The 23,222-nt window shown below is 34.5% G+C and overlaps 1 protein-coding gene across 3 annotated transcripts; it reads left to right on the plus strand.

Moving 5' to 3' along the window:
* Positions 1-16,939: 16,939 nt before the first annotated feature.
* Positions 16,940-22,632, plus strand: LOC149225184 (auxin response factor 18-like). Of its 3 annotated transcripts, none has more exons than XM_089376980.1 (4): positions 16,940-17,353; positions 17,608-18,889; positions 20,837-21,939; positions 22,286-22,632. In XM_089376980.1, the coding sequence occupies exons 2-4, from the start codon at positions 17,693-17,695 to the stop codon at positions 22,305-22,307; spliced, it is 2,322 nt and encodes a 773-aa protein (XP_089233106.1). In that variant the 5' UTR covers positions 16,940-17,353; positions 17,608-17,692; the 3' UTR covers positions 22,308-22,632. The 3 variants fall into 3 exon arrangements, with proteins under 3 accessions (XP_089233106.1, XP_089233105.1, XP_089233104.1); XM_089376979.1 differs by having other exon boundaries at positions 17,665-18,889; positions 22,238-22,632; XM_089376978.1 differs by having other exon boundaries at positions 16,941-17,353; positions 22,238-22,632.
* Positions 22,633-23,222: the final 590 nt, after the last annotated feature.

Genomic DNA, 23,222 nt, shown 5'->3' on the forward strand with positions numbered 1-23,222 from the left:
AGGGAAAGCCGAGATTGGTAAGAGGAGCGAGCTTTGTTATAAATGGCCAACAATTGGAGAGGAACTTCGTCGAGTCTCTGTACCAATTTGTTTGAGGTCGAGATCAACATCCTCAAATCCAACAAGTGTAGTGGGGTTGGGAGCAATTCAGGATGTGGCGATAATGGTAGAGAATCCTAACAATCATGGTGGTGTTGGGGCTCAGGTTCTGGAGGAGGTGAGATCTCACTTCTCGTTACTGATGAGAGAAGTCCAAATTATGAGGGAGGACATTGAGAAGCTTTAGCTTTTGGTAGTGAATTTTTCAGCGAAGGTTGACACTCTCGCTGGAAAGGTAGAGGGAATCGAGGTTACGGTGGAAGTGGCAACAATCAGGGTTCTCAAGGAAGTCTTTGGTTTATTGGACCTCCCTCCTCCTCGTGTGGAAAATGCAGGTGAGCCTGAGGAGCCGGTATTTGAAGAGATCCCAGTTCACAGAAAGGCAAAAAATGACACAACAATGGCAGGTGGAGAACCTCAAAGAAACTAGTCTATATCAGTCTAAATTTTGATTTTGGTTAATGTTATGTATAAAAGTGCTTTATAACAATTTGTTCTAGAGACTATATAAGCTTAATTCGGTTAAAAGTATAACATATAGGCATGGTAGCGATAGAATGTATTTAGACCAGTTTTGCTTTCTAGTAGTAGATGAACAATATGTGAATGTAGGGGTTCTAGCCCGTTCTCCAGTTTGATAATGTAAAGCTACTCGTTTATTTTAAAATAAAAATAAAAAATCTATGTATCTAGACTAATTTTCGTCACCTAATCGAATTCAAACTAAGCCCTTGTTAACATAAAACTAAACATATATCTAGAAACATAGACAATCATTGATTGAGTTAACTCCTTATATCTCTCACACACAAAACTTTTTTTTGGATATATTTATACCCATACAAACACTAATTTAGATCCATCTTAATTTGGGGTCCTAATATATATATGCGCGCACACACACACACATTTTGGGTGCACACCCACTTGGAGATTTGAACCTAGAAACTTACAATTTACATATTATTTTCATAATATGGTGATCACCAATTGAGATACCCTTGGACTTAATATCGAATAACTTCACAATTAAATAAATAAAAGTTTAAATTCAAATATAAATAAATAAACTATGATAACTATTTTTTACTTTTTTAAAATAATATAAACTTCTTATTTGCGTGGGCTTAATGATTAAGAATACATGTTTCCTCTTAAGAAATCATAGGTTCAAATTAAAAGGACTAGAGTATGTACACCTCTATAGATTTTAACAATTAACTCACTCAACAAAAACAAATCCCTGTCTCGTAAACAAAAAGATCTCATACACCAATTTAATCTTTAACTACCATAAACTTAAAATTAAAATTATTATTATTATTATTATTTATAATAAAAATATACCTATTACATATACAAAATTATATTTACTATAAATTCACTAAATTAAAATAAAAATATATATATATATATATATTTCATACCTAATTCATTTTTTAATAAAATTGTCAAAACTTTTATAATTCGTAAATACCTTAAATTTAAGATATTGTTTTAATAAGATTCTCAAAAAAAATTAATTCATAAATACCTTGAAATTACATAATACCTTAAAATTGAGAAAATCAAAATAAAAAACAACTAATTTCTAAGTAAAATCCATACCTACTTCATTGTTTATTAAAATTCCAATATCTTTCTCTTTTGTAATTAATAAAAACATGATAACACTCTTCTTTCAATTCTATAAAAATGGCGTTGGAAAACTAGTTAACCAACCACATCTGTATATATTACTTGTAAATAAAGAAAGTACAATTAATGTGAGATGGATAATCATCCATAACAAAGGCATGCCTTATCTAATTTTTGTTATAGCATTTAAATTAATGAGAAAATGTGTTTTATTTTATTAAAATTAAGATTAAAATTTAATTATAATTTATATGAGACATTATTAATTATTAAAATTAATATGCGTTAAGTTTTATTATTTAGAAAAAGTGTAGTTTAATTTAGATGAAATAAATTTTTTCCATAGCATTTTTTTGGTTAATTTTAATAAAAAATAAGGTAGATAATTTTAAAAACTTGAGTTTAAGTTATTAAATTTTAGAATTCGAATGCCCCAAAAGTTTATAAGGGTGTTGAATCTATTTATGCATTCAAACATATATTTTAAATAACAAAAAATCACAATCTTGCTTGAGATTGGATCAATTTCGCTGAAAAAAATCATTTCGTCTATAAATTAGGCTAAGCCTTTATAAAATATCAATTTTAAAAATTTAAATAAATTTTCCATATATATATATATATATATAAAGATTTTACATTTAACAAGAATTTGAATTTAAACTATAATTTTGGTAATAATTTATCTTAATTATTAAACCACAGCTTAATAACTTAAAAAATAACAAACTCATAATTTCTTTCACTTTCATAAAAAAAATATGGTTTATATAATTTTACATAAAGAGATATTAAAACATCCTAAAATTTAAATTATATCAATTTTTATTTATAAATTAATGAATGTTTGTCATTTATAATCAAAGTTAGTTTATCAATCAATTTTTAGTTAATCGTTGCAATGAGAGAGATGCTCTACAACCTAGTATGGAGGTGATGTTGTTGTGGTGTAAATGTTTATTTATAAACATTATATGTTGTCTCTATTAAAAATTAATAAAAGGTTAAAAGTGATATAGATTTGAGTATGGAGGAGACGTTATAGTGTCCATAAATGAGTGTAAACATTTAAATGTTGGATCAATTCATAATAAAAAGTTAAAATAATAAAATTCTTTTGTTACATTGTAATTTTTTTTTCAACAGAACTAGTAGTATTTATTCAAAGAAATTGGGAGAGGGCCCAGAATCCTTACATCTTCTTTTTCTCTACAAGAAACATAGCTTCATCTAAGTAAACAAAAAGTCTACTATCTACAGGATTAACTAACTAGATAAGATGAATAAGTCGACAACTATAGGCTCTGTAAAAAGGCCCCAATAGAAACTACATTTACAAAAATTCATTGGTGAGAGAGAGAAAAGACAAAAACTTGACTACTTGACTGAGAGTATTATCCAGAACATGCCATAAAAGTTACCAGGTGCCACATTCATTTGCATCCAAGCCTCTTGAGCATTGGGACCTCTTACGAACAGCGAGAGCCATGGGGCCAGGGTCTCTAGAAGGCACCCTTCTTGCAAAGGAGGAGGATACTTCTAGAGCTGCCACCCATGAGCTGAGAAAGTGAATTTCCTCCCTCATCTCATCAAGAGAGAATTCCATTTCAGCGTGATGAACAAGCAACTTATCCTCAAGAAATTTCTGGAAGGAGTACCTTTGACGTTCCAACATGTCTTCCAACTTCTGAATTGAGGCTACTAGAGCCTGAGAAGAATCCAAAATTTTGTCAATTATATCAGATGGGTATATGTGTTTCAAAGGATTAGGGTTTCCTACCATTTTGAGAAAAGGACTCAAGACTCCAAGACCCGACTCAAAAGAATTCCTACCCATAGAATCCATGCTTCGAAAAGGAATCAAATCCCAACAACCCAAGCATGGAAAATTTTAGGGGCTAATAGTCATAAGTGGGCTAATTTTCCATGATTTTTCCAATAAAAAGATTCGCCAATTTCCATTTTTTATAAAAATGATTCACCCAAATTTTACAATATAATTTTTTTTTTATCTTAAAAATCACCATCATTATATAGAGAGTATATATAAAATTATTATAGATTTGAAAATTTTACAAATACAACAATAAACATTTTATAGTTTACACATTAGGGACTAGTGAGATTCACCAATGTTTTTAAACTTCAAGATAATTTTCAATCCTTAAAATGTTTCCTCAACCCAAGACACATAGAAGTCGAGATGAGAACATAGGGTCTGAAGGAGTCGATAAATACATAGAGTCCAAACTCCAACATGAGGCATCCTGCAATGAAATGACTCGAGTATCCACAGAAAAATCACTTGGGAAAGGAGACGACATCGTAAGATCATTACAGGATAATGCACTTAACTTCATGCTCGCTCAAATAACATTATACACCACAACTGAGAGGAATTACGTTAAATCAAAATCAAAGCATAATAAATAGATGTGATTCCCTGTGAAGAGAGAAGTTAGAGAAGAAGGCCACCTATTCATCATAGTTTAACACTTGGAACAACTCATAAGATGCCAGAGACAGAAAAGGAAGGTTGATCGAAAAACAATAAAATCTTGAGCCTGAAAAACCATTATAGAATCAGAATAATTTCTCCTCAGGACATTCATTGAATTTGATGGAATTGGAGGGAGGCAAGGAGCTCTCTCCCAAAAATTAATATATAAACCTATGGAGCTTTGCATTGTTAAGGGATTAGGGAAAGGCTCAAACTCTGATTTAATTCAATGTCACTTTGTTTCATAGTGGCTCCCTTCTTTGCTAACTCATCAACTATCAAGTTTAATTGTCTATAAACATGATAGAAGTCCACCCTATCAAAATAATCTGTAATTGAAACTTGAAGGTGTTATACAAATTGCAAGTAAATTTTTATGTGTTATGGGTAATGGACCAAGTTACAAAACACATAAACAAGTGATTTTTGAACTTAATTACAAGTCAAAACAGAGACAAAATACCATATCAGAAACACATAACAACAAACATGATAAAGGAGTTCACCCCTCTCATGGGCTAGATCTCCTGGCCCGGCTTCCAATGCAGGGCCTCTTTCATTAAGTGCTCAAATTTGTGTTTTCGTGGTTTTACAATGCTTAGAATGCAAAACAAATGTCTCCAATGCATCCAGAACTGTAAAAAACCCCCTTTGGATTCTTTCTACACCTCATTTGGCCAAAAATTGAGAAAGTTATGCCTGTTACAAGTTTTTCCCAAATTCCCTGGCTAGTCATCCTACAATTCGACCTAAATCTGGCTTGAGTGCCCCAAACCCAGAATCAGCACACAAACCTAGCCTACAATCCCGCTCGATGGGCAAAATTGTTGGATAGTTAAACTTTAACCCCCCAGTTTCGAAAATTATGGTCGCATGGGGGCCACGTGCTTAAGGGTGGGGCTAACCTCCCATCCCTGTCAAGTGGGCCCCCAACTGCTTAGCACCTGGGCGCATTGGTGCCGCATGTGACCATATCGGGTGGCAAAATTTCTGCGTGCGCCAACTGTTAAGGGTCGCGGTCATGTGACAGGCCATAGGCCCTAGGGCTAGCCCCCGCTCTGCACCCTAGGGGTTGGCCCCTTCCTTGCCTCCACCTATGATTACATGAAGGTTGCATATGACCCGGGCTGACCCCTAGAGGCTGGACCCCATTCAACCTCCGCCATGATTATCGCTCCATTGCGTTGAGTGAAGGGTTGTGACCATGGGGCTGGGGCTAAGCCCTGGCTCACGATCCCACCCCTTGGTTCTCTTGTGCATAGTGATCAGGGTTAGGGATTAGCCCTGACCCTACCCCAAAATGTGTCGATGCTTCACTTTAAATGAAACTCATGAACATAGATTGTTAAGAAACATAATGCAGGTGCGTTGGTAAAGGCTTGTGTTTTCTTGTTTCTTGGTCGCAGTTTCGATTCTTGTGAGGTACCCTTGGCCCTAACGAATTTTTTTTGACCTGTCACTGGAGGCCACATGACAACCTCCAATTGGCCCACATGGGTCTCCCCCATTGGTCCACCCCAACGAACCCTTACCAAATAAAATTGCACCATCCACAAACCAATAAAAAGGAGAGACTTATCAACAAACCATTGGCCAATAAAATACATAGTCATCTACCCAATCACTTGTCTAGTCAGTGTACAGACTTCTGGCTAGGCATACCTGCAACCCAATTACAAAATTTTTAGTTGTTTAGCAATTTGACCAGAACACGATATTGAGAGTATACAATATTTATTTTGAGTGAAACGAGTTGCATTGGATTTAGGTCACTGAGATCTACGCATTGGTATAGGTTTCGAGCATTTTTGAACACTTTGAATTTTGAGCACTAAACTGATCCCTTGGATCACTCCTCCCCATTTGAAGCTTTTGGACCTCCAAAAGCTCATTTTTAGTCAAAAAATAGATGAGGTTATAGTTCCCTCACCCTTGCAACCTCAATCCATTTAGCTTTGCTTGGATTTGTCACTTTGAGCTCCTCATGAAGGTACTTCACTCTTGAAGTCTTTGTCTTTTTGTCAAAGATGGGGCCTTGCTGGAATTATTCAAGATGTTTAGAGGAGAAAACTAATGTTAAATAAATCTAAACTTTCTCTCCTCGACCTTCAATCAAAGAATACTTATTCAATTTCAACTTCACTTCACCTTGAACATTATAGTCATAACGATGCTTAGCATGTCTAGCCTTGCACTTGGCTTGACTCTTTACCAAATGTGATTGCCATCGCCATGCACTATTCTTCCTCAAAGCCAATACATTATGAAACCAAGAAGAATATATTTGAACCAATGTCATGTTTCTCAAATAGCTTTTACATATGCTTTTTGACCCCTGCATTCCTTAACACTAGCATCTTGTTCATACCAATGTTCAACAATGATGCATCCTATTGCAAATGAACTTCATATTGTTTTCCTCTTTTAGGAGGCAACATGTTAGACTCCTGAAACATATTATCACATGGATTAGAAACCTCAATGAAATCAGATTTCAAACTTGATTCATATCCTTGAAAAGCTTCAGATTCATTAACATCTTTATGTTTAATCATCAATAATGTAAAATTCTTACTAGCATTTACAAACCTCTTCATTTGTCCAACATTCACAAGAGATAAATTCAACTTCTTGCTATGTGCTCTAACAATGTACTCAATCCCATCTTTAAACAAGTGATACTTGTTCTCATGGCGATGAAAGATGGCTTTCCTATCATATAAGTATGGACTTCCCAAAACAATCCCACAAATGTCAAGTGGTACCACATCAAGTTCTACCTCATCAATAAAATTTGTAGTGATGGCAAATCTAAGTATGCATTTTCTTATCACTTGCAACTTGGCATTGTCACATACCCAACCCAAAGGATAAGGTTTAGGATGAGGAATGGTTTCCAAATTTAGTTTCTTGACAATGTCTTCTGAAATGAGGTTTGCTTGTGAACCACTATCAAACAAAGTATCTACCTTGTTATGTTTTGTGATGATTCTAATATGGAACAACTCTATTCTTTCTCTTTCATTTTTAGTTTCAATATTTTTGCTAGAAGAACTAGTACTTGCAATTGAATCCTTACCTTTCAATCCCATGGCTATGATTTTTGTTTCATCTCCAGAATCAGATCCTAGATCTTGTTGTGTAGTTGCAACAATATTTTCTTTCTCCTTGTTATTAAACTTTTTGGGTCTCATCTCAGGATGAAGTTTCCAACAGTGGTCTTCATCATGGCCTTCTTTAGAACAATGTTTACATGTGAGCTTTTCTCCTTCTTTCTTGACTGAAGCATTCTTTTTATCTTTGCCTTTAAACTTCCCTTTTCCTTTTTCTCCAGACTTGAATGACTTCTCACTAGTTTCTTCAGAAACATTCTTCCCTCTCGCCTCTAAATGGGTTGCCTATGCATAAACTTCGTCTAGTTTTGTAGGGTTAAACATGAGAATTGTATGTCTCAAGTAATTATGTAATCCTCCAATGTATTTGAGCAAAGTATCTTGAGAGGACAAATCTATACCCAAAATCAAAGCTCTTTTCCTAAATTCTTGAGTATAGCTTTGCACATTTTGCCCCTTAGCTTGCCTAAAGTTTTGCCAATCCATAATAGATTTTTGCATTTATGCTAATGGATAAAATTGCCTTCTTATTACAACAACAAAATAATTCCAAGAAGATACAACCTTACCATGTTTCTTCATGTCCTCTTGAGTTTTGGCTTCCCACAAAATAAGTGTTGCACCTTCCAATCTAAGAGAAGCAAGCTAAATTTTGGTCTCATCATCCTTGATTCTTTGTATCCTACAATACACTTCAATATGACGAATCCAATTATCTAATTTCTTAGCATCTACCTCTCCATCATACATATGCAATTCAAACTTAATATCAAGCTTTAACAAAGGAGTTTTACCATGTCCTTTTGGAGAATTTGGAGGTGTTTGTGAAAGGGTAGAAGAAGTAGAAGATGAGGATGAGGATGAAGGTGAAGGTGGTGGTTTGTCACCATTCCCTCCATTCCATTTTGGAGGCTTGTCTCATTTTATTCCATCTCCTTTTGGAGGTTTTGAGCTCTCTCCATACAACCTTGAATTCCTCTCTTCATAAAGAACCTTTTCCATTTCAGACATCTCAAAGAAAACTTTTCTGAAAGTTCTTTCATCTTCAGACATCCCTTCATAACCTTCTGCATGCACCATGACTATTGAAGCTTGAGGTGTGTTTGTTCTCTTTGAAACAATTTAAGATCTTGGCTCCACAAGTTCTCCTTCTCCTCTTTTAAGCTTCAACCTTGTAAGCATAAAGAAAACACATGCAAACAAAATAAAATCTTCACAATAACCTGATGCTCTGATACCAAAATGATTTGTAATTGAAACTTGAAGGTGGTACACAAATTACAAGTAAAATTTTACGTGTTATGGGTAATGGACCAAGTTACAAAACACGTAAACAAGTGATTTTTAAACTTAATTATTAGCCAAAATATAGACAAAATACCATATTAGAAACACATAACAACAAACATGATAAAGGAGTTCACCCCTCTCCTGGACTACATCTCCTGGTCCAGCTTCCAATGGAGGGCCTATTTCATTTAATACTCAAATTTGTGTTTTCATGGCTTTACAATGATCAAAATGAAAAACAAATGTCTCCAATAGACCCAGAATTGTCAAAAATCCCCATCTGGGTTCTTTCTGCACCTCATTTGGCCAAAAATTGAGAAAGTTATGCATGCTACAAGTTTTTCCCAAATTCCCTGGCTAGTCATCCTAAAATTCGACCCAAATCGGGCTTGAGTGCCCCAAACCCGGAACCAGCGCACAAACCTGACCTACAATCCCGCTCGACGGGTGAATTTTTCCGACAGTTAAACTGTCCATTAACACCCTAGTTCCGAAAATTGCGGTCGCATGAGGGCCACGTGCCCAGAGGTCGGGGCTAACCGCCCACCCCTGTTGGTCGAGCCCCCAAATGCTTAGCACATGGGTGCATTGGTGGCGCATGTGACCGTGTTGGGTGACAAAATTTTCGCACGCGCCAACTATCAAGGGTTGCGGTCATGTCACAGGCCATAGGCCCTTGCGCTGGCCCCCGCTCCACGCCCTATGGGCTGGTCCCTTCCTTGCCTCCGCCTGTGGTTACATGAAGGTCGCATATGACCCCGGGCTGACTCCCTAGGGGCTGCCCCCAATTCAACCTCTACTATGGTTCTCGCTTCGTTGCATTGAGTGGAGGGTTGTGATCACGGGGCTGGGGCTAAGCCCTCACCCACGGTCCCGCCCCTTGGTTCTCTTGGGCGCGGTGACCAGGATTGGGGCTTAGCCCATACCCTACCCCCAAATGTGTCGACACTTCACTTTAAATGAAACCTACGAAAATAGATTGTTAAGAAACATAGTTCGGACACGTTGGTAAAGGCTTGTGGTTGGTTATTGCTTGGTTGCAGGTTTTATTCTCATAGGGTGCCCTTGGCCCTCACAACAAATTTTTGACCTGTCATCGGAGGCCACGTGGCAGCCTCCAATTGGTCCACGTGGCTCTCCCCCATTAGTCTACCCCAATGAACGCTCAACCAATAGAATTGCACCACCCATGAACCAATAAAAAGGAGACACTTGTCAACAAACCATTGGCCAATAAAATAGATAATCATTTGCCTAGTCACTTGCCTAGTCAGCATATTGACTGCTGACTGGGTGTACCTACAACCCAATTACAAAAAAATTAATTGTTTGACAATTTGATTAGAACACAATATCAAGAGCATATGATATTGATTTTGAGTGAAACGAGTTGTGTTGGATTTAGGTCGTCGAGATCTACGCACTGGTATAGGTTTCGAGCATTTTTGAACACTTTGAATTTTGAGCACTAAACTTATCCCTTGGATCATAAACTAAGAGATTAAGATAAGTATCCTTTGACATAGTGTTGAGGAATTAGAGCTAAAGATCTTCTTAGCCTTAGTGAAATGGCGTATGACCAACATAAAGTCCACAAAACATTAATTTTTGATAGATTAAGATCCCTAACAATCTCCAATCTGTTCCAGAGGGCTAGGAATTCAACTTGATTATTTGTTGCTATTCCAAGACCCAAGAAAATTGGGAAACTATTTTTTCATCACAACGAAGGATGATCCCTCCCGCTCTAGCCTCCCCCATATTGTAATTTTGTTTTTATTAATAAAATTACGAACAATTTTTTAGATAAAAGAAAATTATAATATACATATCACATTAAAACATATAACATATAAATAGTAGCTATAAATTAAGATTCATTTTGCCATATAAATTAAAATAATGACTCTATAACCACATTTAAATTTAATTAATAAGCACACAAAAATTTAATACTTACAACATGTAATATAACAAGATTCTTAACCATGGTTATTTGCCCCACTTTACCATGGATATTATTTACTCATAAATAGACTTTGTTACAATACCATGGCTTATCAATACGACATGCTCAAAAACTGTAACTCATTTCACAATAAAAATCTTTCATAAATATTTTATTTTAATTTACTTTTGTAACATTTTTTAATTAAATCTAAAAGCAAAAAAATTATCATTATTTTTGAGATATATCTAAATCCTCTATCCTAATTACTATTAAAAATATTATGTGTATTTTCCATAAAAATTAAATCAAGAATTTAATAAAAAAAATGAGAATAATTTTATTTATAGAGATGTGAAATTTATATAACATAAAAAAATATTATTAAGAACCAACACAGATCCATCTTAATTAAGGATCTACCAAGCAATGAGAGGAATCAAATATCTCAAGGTACAAACCTCTCTTCAAATTTTGCACTCAAAGAGAAATTTACATCTTGAGAAATTTGATTCCTATCAACATTAGATAAATCCAAAATTAAAATAAATCTATATTAGTTTAAACTAGAATAAAAAAAATAAATTATACATAATATCCATATCTTTTCACATATAATATATATTTTATATAATTATAATATTTCAAATTAATTTATAAAATTATACATCCTTACTTTCTCACTTAAGATATAACATAATTTAATATTTCAAATTAATTTTAAAATTATAAATATTAATTTTCACTTAAAATAGCAAATGATTAGAGTGTAATAAAATCTAAATTAAAAAATACAAAAAGATATAAATTAATAATCTTTGTCCTTTGAAATCAAAGTTAGTTCATCAACCCATTCTTAATTAATTTAAAAGAAAATTAAAATTAAAATATTATATATAATATCAATATCTTTTCCCATATAAATATATAATTCATATAATTTTAGTATTTTAAATTAATTGGTAAAATTGTACATTTTCACTTTAACTTCCTACAAATTAACTTAAATTAAAATTAAAATTGAAATTAAAAAATAATAATTTTAAAATTATATAAATATCATGGTACTCCAAAATATATAAAAATTAATGTACAAATTCACAATCACCTTGCCACAACCCCATCTTTACACTTAGAACCACACTTTATCTTTTATTAATATAATGTACATCAATGTGACTCAACACATGGACCAACATACACTTCTACCCAGGTGTCCTTGTCCATCCATCACTTTATTTTGAAGTTTGTTTTTTCACACCAATTTTTTTCAATTTCAAGTGAAGGCAAATAGAACAACCCAAATGACATTAGAAGATTGAACAAGTACACTATTTGATAATCTCAAACTATGTCACCTTACAAGGACAAGTAAACATTGCGTGAGAAATTATAACATGGACAAAATGTACCCATTGATAAAGAAGACCACAATGTTTTATTGCCCTGGAGCCTCTGTTTTTCGAGGTAAAGTACTATTGATATGTGGCAATCATGATGGTACAACCAACAATAGCATAGAACCAATGAGAAGGGGCCATACAACCCTACAATGAGAACAACTACACTCAATGGGAACAAGGATATATAGCCAATGATAAATTGCTAAGTGTAAAGCAAAATTCTAGAAATAGTGGGTTTAAATCATGATAACCCATAATCCAAGTTAGTCTAAGTCCATTCAGTGATTGTGAATTTAGGGGCATGAAGTCATGTCAATTCTAGTTAGTCTAAATGCATTAATTATCACCATTTAAGTGAAGTCATGAGTCAAGTCTTAATATAACATTACATATTCCCACCCCCATCATGTGGTCGATAAAACCAATGATCATGGATTTAGTTGAAAAATCCATGCAATTTCTTTACATACCAAGTAAATGCATTTAGTCAGTATAGTTTAAATGGAAATGGGGTATGGGCCAGGGGTAATTTCACATGGGGCCACACCTAGTAATTTTCCCCTAACGAACTCTATTGTCAGGTTGAAATACATAAACAAGTGCAATACTTTCTATATAACTTTTCCTGATGGTTTCCTTTATGGGCAAATTTGAGCATGCAGGGGGTTGACATGCTAAGGTAAAAAAGTATGGGCTAAAGTCACTGCTTGACATTTTAGTTTCCCAATTAATGATTATGGATTGACTATGGTCGTTGGTCAATTGCCTTAGAGAAAGTGAGGGAAACACAGGTTTTTGATATTGGGTTTGCAATAAAATGGTATGTAAAATTCTAAGGTTAGAGTGTATATATTTTAATAATAAATTAAATATTTAAATAATTTTGTATGTGGAATTTTTTGCTTTTATAAATAAGGAGGTGTTATTTAATTTGGGTTAAATTATAATTATAATATTTATATATATATATAATTTGGATTAAAATTATATGTATATTTTTTATAAAATTTGTGTTGAGTATAGTTGTAGAATTTTTACAAGTATTTCTTGCTAGTTTAGATTGATCAACATTATAATAAGTAACAAAATTCTAAACTGTGACCCAAAACTATGTCTTGGAGTAGGTATAGGGGCATTATAATGTTTTAAAAATTCTAGTTTATACATTTTTCAAAAAAGACCAATTAAAAACTAACACAAAACATGTTCCACAAGTTGGATTAAGGAACTGGGGTTAAGCTTAGAACCCCATTCACTTTAAGGTTTCCTTTTATTAGATGGACCCCCTCATTCATGAGGTGGTCTACCTTCTTGTTCTCGTGCCTAAAGACATGAATAAATGATTTGGAGTGAAACCTTTCTAGCATATGATATATCTTTTTTTCAATAGTTTGAGGTTTGATGTTAAAAAGAAGAAAGCCATTGACGAGGTGGCGCAAAAGAATGGCACAGTCACCAATGATAATGAGATCTTGAATATTTCTCTTCGTGGCCAAAAAAGATCTTATAAAAACGCGTAGACTTTTACTTAATTATTTATTGCGATTCCTAAACCCTGGAAAAAAATATTCCCATTACTCCTTAGGTAGTAAATCACCCTCCCTACTCTTGCCACCGCTTAAATATTCAATTTTATTAATATAAAAACAAAATTACCATTATTTTCTTCGCAATATTATTAAACCCGTTTCATAAAAAGTTATGTTATCATCTTTAGTTAGCAAAAGTTAAATGCATTTCTAATTCCTTTTGATATTAAAACGGGGTTTGTTTGTGAGTCGAACTTTTGCATTCAATTATCGTAAATATGTATAAGTAGCGAATATGCCATTTTATTATTCCAACATACCTGTCAATGTAAAAAAAACAACCATTATAATGGCGAGAGTTCCTAATTAATGACATTAAATATTAAATATAATGATCAAAAGGAAATTTATACTATTCGAATCAATTTCCAACCTAATAAAATAAAACATTATGAAAACTAGCCCTAGTGATGCAGTGAGAAGAGCTTAATAATAATGATTAAAATAAATAAATGATTAAGTATTATATTTAATAGTTATATTATTTATATATTTATATAGGAAAAAATAATAAATTTCAGAGTTTTTTTAATTATAAATATTATGTGTATGTTGAAGATTTAATAAAAAAATATTTTTTATTATCAAGATTTAATTAATGGAGGATTGTGATTAAATTTATTAAGTTATTTGCATTTTATAAATAAAGATTTATCATTATTTGCATTATTAAAAATATTTTGAACTATTAAATTTTCAAGTTCCAAAATTTGAATTCACAACAATTTTGTTATTATATTTGTCTTTTTTTTTTTCTTACATTGGTGTCCTAAGCTTATCATTAATATTATTAGCTATAACTAAGACTGTATTCCTTTAAACATTTTACTTTTTATTTATTATTGTTATTTAGCAAAGTAATTGTTGATAAAATCACATTTTTATATGTTTTTTATGGGCAATCTAACTTATAGATAAAATGACCTTTTTCATGAGATTTTTTTCTGGTTAATTTTAACCAAAACCCGATATTTTTAAAAGTGTACCCTAAGGTTTTTTTAGGGTGCTGAAGCTATTGACTATTTCGTGTATAAATTAAAGTATGCCTATTTTTTAAATTACATTTTTAAATATATAAATCAATTCAACAAGTTAAAATACCCCAAAACACTCTAATTATATAATTAAAGTTCACACTCTTAAAATTTCTAACCAAATTTTAAATAAACTAATTAAAAAAATAAAAATAATGAAACTACTTTTATTCTACATTAATACTTTCTACTTAAACATAAAAACTCACAAAAAAATAATAAAATAAATTTAATTGCATGTAAACCAATATAATAAATAAATGATAATAATAATAAATAAATAAATTAAATTAGACATTTTTATTTTATTTTTTAAGTTGAAATTCCTCAATTCTCTACAACCATTGACACTTTTAAAGCCCTAGAGTAAACTGCTTTTGTTTGGCTAAAAGCTCGTCTTCTTAGGACAAAGGGAAAAGTAATGACCAAAGACCCAAAAAGATTTATGATTATTTGTATTATTATAAGATTTATGATTATTTGCATTATTAAACAGATTTTTAATCATTTAGAGGATTTCCAACTCTAAAATTTGAATTCTCAAAAACCTTGTTATCATATTTGTCTTTTTTTTCTTCTTGAATTAGTATTCTAAGCATATCGTTAATATCAATAACTATAACTATAACTATATTCTTTTAAAAAATTTTTATTTTTATTTTCAACCATTATTGTTATTTAACAAAATAATTGTTCATAAAATCACAACTTTATATTTTTGAAATCACATTTTTAAATATATAAATTGATTCAACACCATTAAAAAAACTTCAAAACACTCTAACTATATAATTTGAATAATTAAAATTCACATTTCTAAAATTTCTAACCAAATTTTAAATAAACTAATAAATAAAATATTGAAACTACACTTATTATACATCAATACTTTCTACTTATACATAAAAAAATCACAAAATAATAATAAAATAAATTTAATTGCATTTAAACCAATCTAATTAATAAATATTATATTTTCAAAGACAATAAATAAATATTAACAAAAACATCCAACAAAATCCCTTTTTAATCAAATAGGACATTTTTATTTATTTTTAATGTAAAAATTTCCCAATCCTCCACAATAATTGACACTTTATAGGTCCTCAAATATGCCCTAAAACAACAATTGATACTTTTTAGATCCTCGAGTATGCCCTAAAACAACTTCCGTTGAGTATGTCCTAACAGTGCTTCTGATTGGCTAAGAGCTCGTCTCCCTAGGACTTCTGATTGGCTAAGAGCTCGTCTCCCTAGGACATAGGGAACATATCAACAACATAAGACCTAGAAGCATCTCCAACCTGCCCTTTTACTGATCTCCAACAAGTAATTACAAGGAGCGTGGTTTTCTTGAATAAGAGTAATAACTGCTTCTGATTGGTTAAGAGATCGTTTCCTTAGGACATAGAGAAACAAATTCACAACCTAAGACCTAGAAGCATCTCCTAAGAGTAAAAACCTGCCCCCTTACAAACCACCAAAAAATAATTACAAGGGGCATGATTTTCTTGAATAACAATAATAAAAAAGAGCGTGGTTTTCTTGAATAAAATAATAAATCAAACCTATATTCACGGAAAATAGCTAATAACATTTCAATGTACTAAATAATACTAATACCTTATCTTAGCAGGTTTGTCGAGCTATTATTCAATATTATTATTATTAAAATTTTCTTAATTTAAATAAATAAAATATTATTTTTATTTAAAATAATAAAAATATATAATGCTTTTTTAAGTGTATATTAAATAAAATATTATTTTTATTTAAAATAATAAAAATATATAGTGTTTTTTTGGTGTATATCTCCATTATTCACTTTTGAGTACATTTTTCATAGGAAAACTTGAACCTGGGACAGGAATCAATACCCTCAATAACTCGAGTATATAATAATAATATTTATGACATTTTTTTACTTTGATATTTTAAATACAAATTATAAATAAATGGGGCAATATTTACTTTTATAAATAAATATTTTATAATATATTTAAATGAATCTGAATTTTAATTTTAGATAAGAAATTAAAAAAATAAATATAATTAACTTTATTTTTCTTTATCATATAATTCTTTTATGGAAAAAATTCGATTCCGAAACATGACAAAATATAAACAAAGAAAGACACCCAACACACCATCATGCACTCACGGAACTCACTAGAAACATGGGTTGAGTTGAGGTGAGGGTTTCAGTTAAACAGTGGTCGAAAACCGTGGGTTACAGGACACAACCGCGGTTACCGACCGCACGATGACCCTTGGGACGTCAGGTTAAACCGGCGGTTGGAGTGCCGTGTCGGAGGCTGACCGCCGAGGAGGCTCTTACTTTCTCAACCCCGTTCCATTCCATTTCCTATAATTTCTGATTCCTGCTTCCTCTTTCTACCGTAATTTCTCTCTTTTATACATTCTTATCACTCCCCACTTCTTTTCCCCTCTTCATGAGCTTCTGAATGAGACTGCTCCCGTTCAATTCCGTGCATTCTTTCAATTTATAGAGAACCCACAAGGGGATTATGCAGACCTCGCTTCTTTGGGTATGTGCCCAATGAGTATCCATCCCACGAGGATGTATACACACTGAGTATCTCGTCCCAGCAAGCTTGGATTTGTTCAATTTTGCAGATTTTTAGAGTACCCGCAAGGGGAAAGGAAAGACCAGGATCTCGACTTAGGTGGATACACAGCGCTGGAACAGAAAACGCCCAAGACGAGGGCAGATACACAGTAAGTATTTCCTGACAGTTTAGTCCATATGTTCAGAAGTCTGATAGGTCCATGTTCAAGAAGATTGGATGAATATATATGTTGTTAGGGAAGTAAGGAGGACAGGAATCTGAAAACCTTTTTCTGTGGTTTATATATATATACATAGAGATAATATGAGAATCTTACTTAATCTGTGCTTATACACACAAAGATTTCAAGACACAGAGAATCTAAAAGTCTTAATCTGTGGTTTTGTACACATGGGTAAATAGAGCGATATATGCCGAAGGAATCTGAAAATCTGAATCTGTGGCTGTATACACTGGCAGAGAGATAGATATTTGTATATAGGTGGGTATGCCTGTGCCATGCACAATGAATGGACCAAGGATCACATCAATGGATTCTGCACATGGGTATGGACTGGTCATGCAGAGAGGGGCAGATGATGGGAACCCCGGTCTTGATTCACAGCTATGGCATGCCTGTGCAGGAGGAATGGTGCAGATGCCCTCTGTGAATGCTCGAGTTTACTATTTTCCACAAGGGCAGGCTGAGCACTCAGCCACAAATGTGGAATTCCCAGCAAGTCTCAGGGTCAAGCCTGCAATACTCTGCAGGGTGCTCAATGTCAAATTCATGGCGGACACAGAGACCGACGAGGTATATTCTCGGATCCGCCTGGTGCCTATTAAGCCCAACGAGGCTGCTATGGAGGACTGCAGTGAGGATAATGATAATGCTGCTGCAAATGAGAAGCCAGTCTCGTTTGCAAAGACATTGACACAGTCGGATGCCAATAATGGTGGTGGCTTCAGCGTGCCGAGGTACTGTGCAGAAACTATTTTTCCAAGGCTGGATTACTCAAGTGACCCTCCTGTGCAGACTGTTCTTGCGAAGGATGTCCATGGAGAAGTTTGGAAGTTCAGGCATATATACCGTGGCACACCGCGGAGGCATTTGTTGACAACTGGGTGGAGTACTTTTGTGAACCAGAAGAAGCTTGTGGCAGGTGATTCAATCGTATTTTTGAGGAGCCTCAATGGGGAGCTGTGTGTGGGGATCAGGAGATCCACCAGGAGTACTGGTGGAGGGGACTCATCGGCCTGGCATCTGGCAGGTCAGCAGCAGCAACATGGCAGCTGTATGTCTCCTTATAGGAGTAGTTCCAGGTGGGAGGTCAAGGGGGGTGATAATTTCTCTGCTGCTTTTTTCGGTGGTGGCGATAAGGCTAGTGCCAATGGGAATTCCAATGGGTTTGCAAGGAATAAGGGCAAAGTGAGCGCCAAATCTGTCATCGAGTCTGCCACTTTGGCTGCCACCGGGCAACCCTTTGAAGTTGTGTATTACCCCAGGGCCAGTACCCCTGAGTTCTGTGTCAAGGCAAATGCTGTGGATGCTGCATTGCGGATGAAGTGGACTGCAGGGATGCGCTTTAAGATGGCCTTTGAGACTGAGGATTCCTCAAGAATCAGTTGGTTCATGGGCACCATTTCTTTGGTGCAATGTGCAGACCCAATTCACTGGCCTACTTCACCATGGCGACTCTTACAGGTATCGAAATCCTCACCCCTGGGCTGGTTGTTGGAAATGGGAGTTGGGATGATTCTTGTGTATTTGCTTTCCGAGAGTTTCCCTTGTTTGATATTGTCTTTTGATTGCTTGAAAAGTGGGTGCTTCGTATGAGGTTGTTTGGCCTACCTCGGCAGTGCAGCTTTTAGAGGTATCCAAGTCCTCACCCCTGGTCTGCTTGTTGAATGGGAGTTGGGATGATTCCCCTGTGTTTGCTTTTTCAGAGGTTCCCTTGTTTGATGTTGTCTTTTGCTTGAAATGTGGGGGCTTCATGTGGGAGTGTTTGCACATTTCCACAGCTTTTGATTGCTGATTGATTGTTCTAACTCCTAACTAAGGAGGCTTTTACATGTGGTATTTCACTTTTTACTGTGGGTATTGCTTCCTTGATTGAGATTGTCTATTGGCATCTTGAAGTGCGAGTAATTTAGTGTATGGTTATTGAATCTTTTGGGAGGTTACTGCTTGATTGTTTCGAGTGACGTGTTTTCTGAAAGTGTGATCTTTCTTGTCTTGCAGAGACTCTCTACTGATGTCTTTGAAGGGATTTCTTTATCCAGTTACTATATGTATCATGAAATATATCTTCGAGACTCTCTACTGATGCGTTTAATTGCATTTTCATAGAGAATGTTGGGAATGCATTTAATTTTCATATCTACAAGGTCTTTTGATCTCGATGGCCTGTATTGGCCATGGTCAATTCTCCACATATTTTCTTCCATTTTGTGATTTTATTTTCTGAAATTCAGAAATTTATTATTGTTTTTTGGAGTCCATTCTTTGAGTTTCTGGAGCAAAGAGGCTTATTTTTTATGAGCTTGTATGATCATGTTCATTTTCCTGAATAATGCTGCCCCTTATTTGGGTTCTTGCATTGCTTTTCTCAGAGACATGTTTTCTAGTGCCTTGAAATCAAAAGAGCCTTTGCCTGTGGACAACTTGCATTTGATTGCTTCCGGCTTTGGATTTATGAAAAAGTTGTTCAAATGTTTACCTCGGATCTCAAGGTTTTTGTATCCCAAGGGCTTGCATTTTTTTAGAGACTGTACCATAAAGGTTTTGGCATTTTGAACACTTGTATTTTTTTTGGATAATGCACTAAGGATTGTGTTTTTGTATCGGATTTTCTCCAGGAGCTTGTCTCTTGATAGTTGGAAATGACAAGGCTTCAGATTTGCATTTTTGCGATAATTGGGTGTTTAGTCTAAAAATAAATCAGTATTAATGATCTGTCTGCACCATATATGTATATAGTTATGCTGAGGAGAAGAGAAATTTTGTAAGCAGGATGAAACCATTAAGAGCTTGCTTATCTAATTTATAGTATGAGAAACTTATGTAAAGCAGAGTTTATCTTCGGCAGTGTTTCCAGTGAAATGATTGTTTCATGGATGGGCTGCTAGTTTTTCTTAGACTCAATTTTAGCTTGAAGGTTCAGCCAACCATGGAAAGGGTGTCCCTCTATAGGACCTGTAGTCTGTATGAATTTATCTGAAATCTTCTATATCATTGCCTATGTTTATGATATATGTTCTGCTTATCCCTGTTTAGCAAATTGCTCTAGTAATTATGAATCTATGGTTTTATGCCCCAGCTCTTAAAATTAGGGGTTTATAATAATGGCCTGTGCTTTTGCACTCAGAAACTGAGCATTGCTTTTCTGCCAAAGATGCAAAATGTTTGCAGCTAGCCTTTGTTGCACAAAAGCTTGCTGATGAATGTCAAGTGCTTAAGAAATACATCGTCCAGCCCAGATTTTACCCACTGCATTCATGGAAAAATGCAGCAAATGTTCTTACTGTCCACCACATGCAGACCATGAACCTTGGAATGTGTTCTTTTCCCTTTGTAAAATCTCTATGGGAACTGGCTGATGGTGTTTGCATGTTTTTTGAGTTCTTATTTATGGGTTTCATTGTAACACAGGTAACATGGGATGAGCCAGATTTATTACAGAATGTGAAGCGAGTGAGTCCATGGCTGGTTGAAGTTGTTTCCAATGTGCCTCCCATCCAATTGTCGCCTTTCACACTACCCAAGAAGAAGCTCCGAGTGAGTCAACATCCGGAGTTTCAGTTTGAGGGGCATGGAATCATGGGAGGACTTCAAATGGCTACACTTACTAATAATGTGCTAGGGCAGATTAACCCTTGGCACGGTCTTTCAGAAAATGTTCCTGCAGGCATGCAGGGAGCCAGGCATGGTCATATTTATGGGGTTCCTTTGTCAGATTTTCATTCAAACAAAATGCAATCTGGGTTGTCATTAGATAGCTTCCACCAGCTAGAGCAAGGAGCACTCTCATCAACCCCTGTTTCCACAGACCTCAACATTGGTTGTTTCTCCCAGCTTGAGCGCTCTAGTGTACAGGACAACCTATCTTGTGTTTTAACAATGGGAAACTCATCGCAAAGCGAACAGAAAGCAACTAAGGGGAGGTCCACTAGCTCAACCACAAAGAGTGCACCCTTTCTGCTGTTTGGGAAACCTATTCACACTGAACAGTCTCCCAAATCTGAACAGCAACAGCAATCAGGAGTGAGCTCTTCAGATGGTCCAGGTTTTCATGTGGTGAATGACTCTGGTTCACCTGGGCTTACAAGCAACAGCTCAACAGATGGAAATCCAGAAGTTGTAGACAGATTACAAAGGGCAATGGCCGGTAGATCAGATACATCCAAACTCTCTGAAAATTATGGCTTAAGGCTTTATTGTGGGGAGACATTGGACTCTACAGTTAACAATGGTGGTGGTAACCTTTCATGGTTTAAAGATCGTCAAGTTTCTTTACAGACCTTGGAGAATGGTAGTGGAGGAAAGACATCTGAAGATGGTGTTGTACATTGCAAAGCATTCTTGGAGTCTGAAGATGTTGGTCGGACCCTAGATCTATCACTGTTCAGTAGCTATGAAGAGCTTCACAACAAGCTAGCCAAGATGTTTGGCATAGAAGATTCAGATCTATCAAACCGTGTTCTTTACAAAGATGCAGCTGGTGTTGGAAGGCACACGGGGGAACAACCATATGGGTATTCTCTCAGCCCTTTTAAATTGATACTTACCTGGATGTGAATGTTTAAACTCATCTGTGAATTGTGACTAAGTTGGTGTGGCTATGTTTAGAGAGTAAGAAGCATTAGTATCTCTAGGGATAAAAAGGAGTAAATTTGAAAAATTTCAGTCAACTGTGCCTTCGGCCTGATAATTTACAGATTCTTCTCTTGGACAGGTTTAAAATTTTTATTGGCATTTAAGAGGGTTGATATTTAATGTTAAACAACGCAGAGCCAGATTATTTATGTTCTTTTTTATTTAAATTTCATACAGGGATTTTATGAAGACTGTAAGGAGGCTTACAATCTTGTCTGATTCCAGCAGTGACAACATGGGCAGATGACAAGATCAGCTTTTAAAGTTGCATGCCTGATTCTTCTACAACCTGGTTGGCATGAAACTCCAAAGATGTCGTACACTTTTGACAGTCTCTGCTCGTGGCGGATTCTATTTTGTTATTTGATATAAAATATCAAGATGGAATGATGGAAATTTTTGCAAAATATATTTTCCTGAATAATCCAATTTCTGATTAGCTGTACAGTGAATGCCTTCCAAAGTGTTAGAATTTTTTGCTATTGTTTTTTTATTGACATTGCTACCTTTAGAGGAAATTGGATATCCTCTGTCAATTTTCTTTCAATGATATATTCAAATTTCTCAAATCATTCCGAAGTCCGTACAGTTGGAAGAATGGAATTACATGCTGGGTTTTAATTGTTTTTATCTTGATCTTCTTTTCTTTATTCAGTATGAAAAGGATTGGAGAGGGCTGTCAATGTTACATTACAAGCTGTTGGAACAAACATAGATGAAATTAGAGTAGCACACAAAACCGTTAAAATTAATTATGGGTCATCCAAACTTTAATGATGTTGTATAAATTCTCATTTAATTGTAGAATTTCAGGAATAGTTCAAACTTGCTATTGAACTAACTAATTTTTGTGTCAGCGAAATCGTAGTGGGCAGGTTAGATTTAGCAAACATGATTGCTCAATGGATGCATTTTGGAAAAACGTTGGAGTAAAATTCTGTGTCTCTACAATATTAAGAATCACATATCTGAATTCAGTCAACTTCTGATTAGTGCTCTCGACTATCTTGCAGTCTCTTCAAAATTTTAACTAGAAGTTATTCTCTCACTAAGATGGACTCCTTCCAATTGATTTTGTTGGTGCTTCAAGCACTTCTTGTTCAGTAGTGGTTATTATGCAAAACAAAGTAGTGAGGTGAAGTTCCAGCTGTACATTTATTCA

This window comes from Pinus tabuliformis, chromosome J, assembly GCF_031772625.1.
Source record: "Pinus tabuliformis cultivar Carrire ecotype Pingquan chromosome J, CPIR1, whole genome shotgun sequence".
Lineage (NCBI taxonomy): Eukaryota > Viridiplantae > Streptophyta > Pinopsida > Pinales > Pinaceae > Pinus > Pinus tabuliformis.